The sequence below is a fragment of the Geospiza fortis genome, unplaced genomic scaffold (assembly GCF_000277835.1).
Source record: "Geospiza fortis unplaced genomic scaffold, GeoFor_1.0 scaffold2674, whole genome shotgun sequence".
Classification (NCBI taxonomy): domain Eukaryota; kingdom Metazoa; phylum Chordata; class Aves; order Passeriformes; family Thraupidae; genus Geospiza; species Geospiza fortis.
In genome coordinates this window covers 25,405-27,104 of record NW_005054763.1, presented here as the reverse complement: position 1 = coordinate 27,104, position 1,700 = coordinate 25,405, and the positions used below count along the sequence as shown (strand labels likewise).

Here is a 1,700-nt window from a genome sequence, read left to right as displayed (position 1 = left end):
AGGGGCAGCCACCACAATGGTCCCACCACCACCACCACGTCCCCACCACCACGTCGCCAACACCACCGTGATGTCCCCACCGCCTCAATGTCCCCACTGCCACCACCATGTCCCTGCCCAGCACTGCCACCATGTCCCCATGCTGCACAGGGGGTTACTGGGGTTAGTGGTCAGCAGCGGTGTTAGCGCCTCGTGCGGCCCCAGCTGTCCCCTCCCCTCCCCGCTGATGTCCCCAGGGTGGGGTCAGCAGCTCCTGGTGGCTCAGGAGGCCACCCCTGCCCATGTCCCCCCCGTGTCCCCCCCGGGAGCTCTCACCGTCCGTGTGGACCCGCATGGCCGAGGCCGTGATGTCCGTGGTGACGTTGAAGTAGGGCAGCCACAGGTCCTGCGGGGACGGCATGGGCTGGGTGACACCATGGGGACATCGGGGAGGGGGCCGGGGGGGACATCCGAGGGGGACGCACCTCGATCTGTTTGTCCTGGAAGACTCGGTTGATGCTGGCGTTGAAGGCCGAGCCCGAGAACATGGAGGTGATGGGGTAGGTGAGGTCCAGCACAGTCTCAAAAACAGAATTCATGCACTGGGGAGGACGAGGAGGAAAAACAAAAAGAGAAAAGGAACGGGAAGGAAATGAAGAAAGAGGAGGAAGGAGATGAAGGAGGAAGAGCAAAAAGAGAAGGAGAGACAGAAAGAGGAGTGGAAAAAAAGGGGGGAAAAGAAAAAAAGGGGAGGAGGAAGAAAAAGGAGGAGGAGAAGAAATAAGGCCAAAAGAGAAGGAAAAAAACCCAAAGAAGAGCAGAAAAAGAAAGCAGAAGAAAAGAAGATGGAGCAGGAAAAGAGGAAGAAGAAGGAGGAGAGGGAAGAAGAGCAAGAGGAAGAAGAACAGGAAGAGGCCAGGTTAGAACCAGCGGGCAGAGCTGGGCACAGGCTGAGGAGGTCCCTGGGGTGGGCATGTCCCTGTGACCCACCCTGGCCCACTCCCGTGTCCCTGTGACCCCCCTGTCCCTGTGACCCCCTGTCCCTGTCCCTGTGACCCACCCTGGCCCACTCCCGTGTCCCTGTGACCCCCCTGTCCCTGTGACCCCCTGTCCCTGTCCCTGTGACCCACCCTGGCCCACTCCCATGTCCCTGTGACCCCCCTGTCCCTGTGACCCACCCTGGCCCACTCCCGTGCCCGCTGCTTGGTGCGCACGGCGCTGCGCTCCTCGGCGTAGAGCGCGCCGATGAAGGCGCCGATGGAGGTGCCCCCCACGAGGTCGATGGGGATCCCCGACTCCTCCATGGCCTTGATGACCCCGATGTGCGAGCAGCCCCTGCCGGGGAGAGTGCAGGGAAAACCGCGATAAATCAGGGGCTGTGGGGGTGGGAGGAGGGCGAGGGGACAGGGGGATGTGAGGACATGGGGACACGGGATAGAGGGACACTGGGATATGGGGATAGGGGATACGGAGACACAGAGACACAGGGATATGGGGCAGGGACACAGGCCATGCGGACAGGGGGACTCAGGGACAGGTGTGCCCCACCTGGCACCGCCGCCGCCCAGCACCAGGGCGATGGTGTTGCCGGTCAGGACACGCGCCAGACGCGAGAAGTCGCTGTGCCGGTCGGCGCTCTTCTCAAACTCCTTCTCGTACATCTCCCGCTGCGGGGCGGGGACAGAGTGGGTGACAGCGACAGCGGCCGCCCCTGGGGAGGG

General features: G+C 62.9%; 1 protein-coding gene across 1 annotated transcript in view; it reads right to left on the bottom strand.

Moving 5' to 3' along the window:
* Positions 1 to 1,700, bottom strand: part of LOC102034318 (neuropathy target esterase-like) — a 15,248-nt gene that overhangs the window by 4,404 nt on the left and 9,144 nt on the right. The window contains 4 exon segments of the mRNA XM_031065408.1: positions 274 to 385; positions 465 to 581; positions 1,158 to 1,314; positions 1,528 to 1,690. Coding sequence (XP_030921268.1) covers positions 274 to 385; positions 465 to 581; positions 1,158 to 1,314; positions 1,528 to 1,690 — 549 coding nt within the window.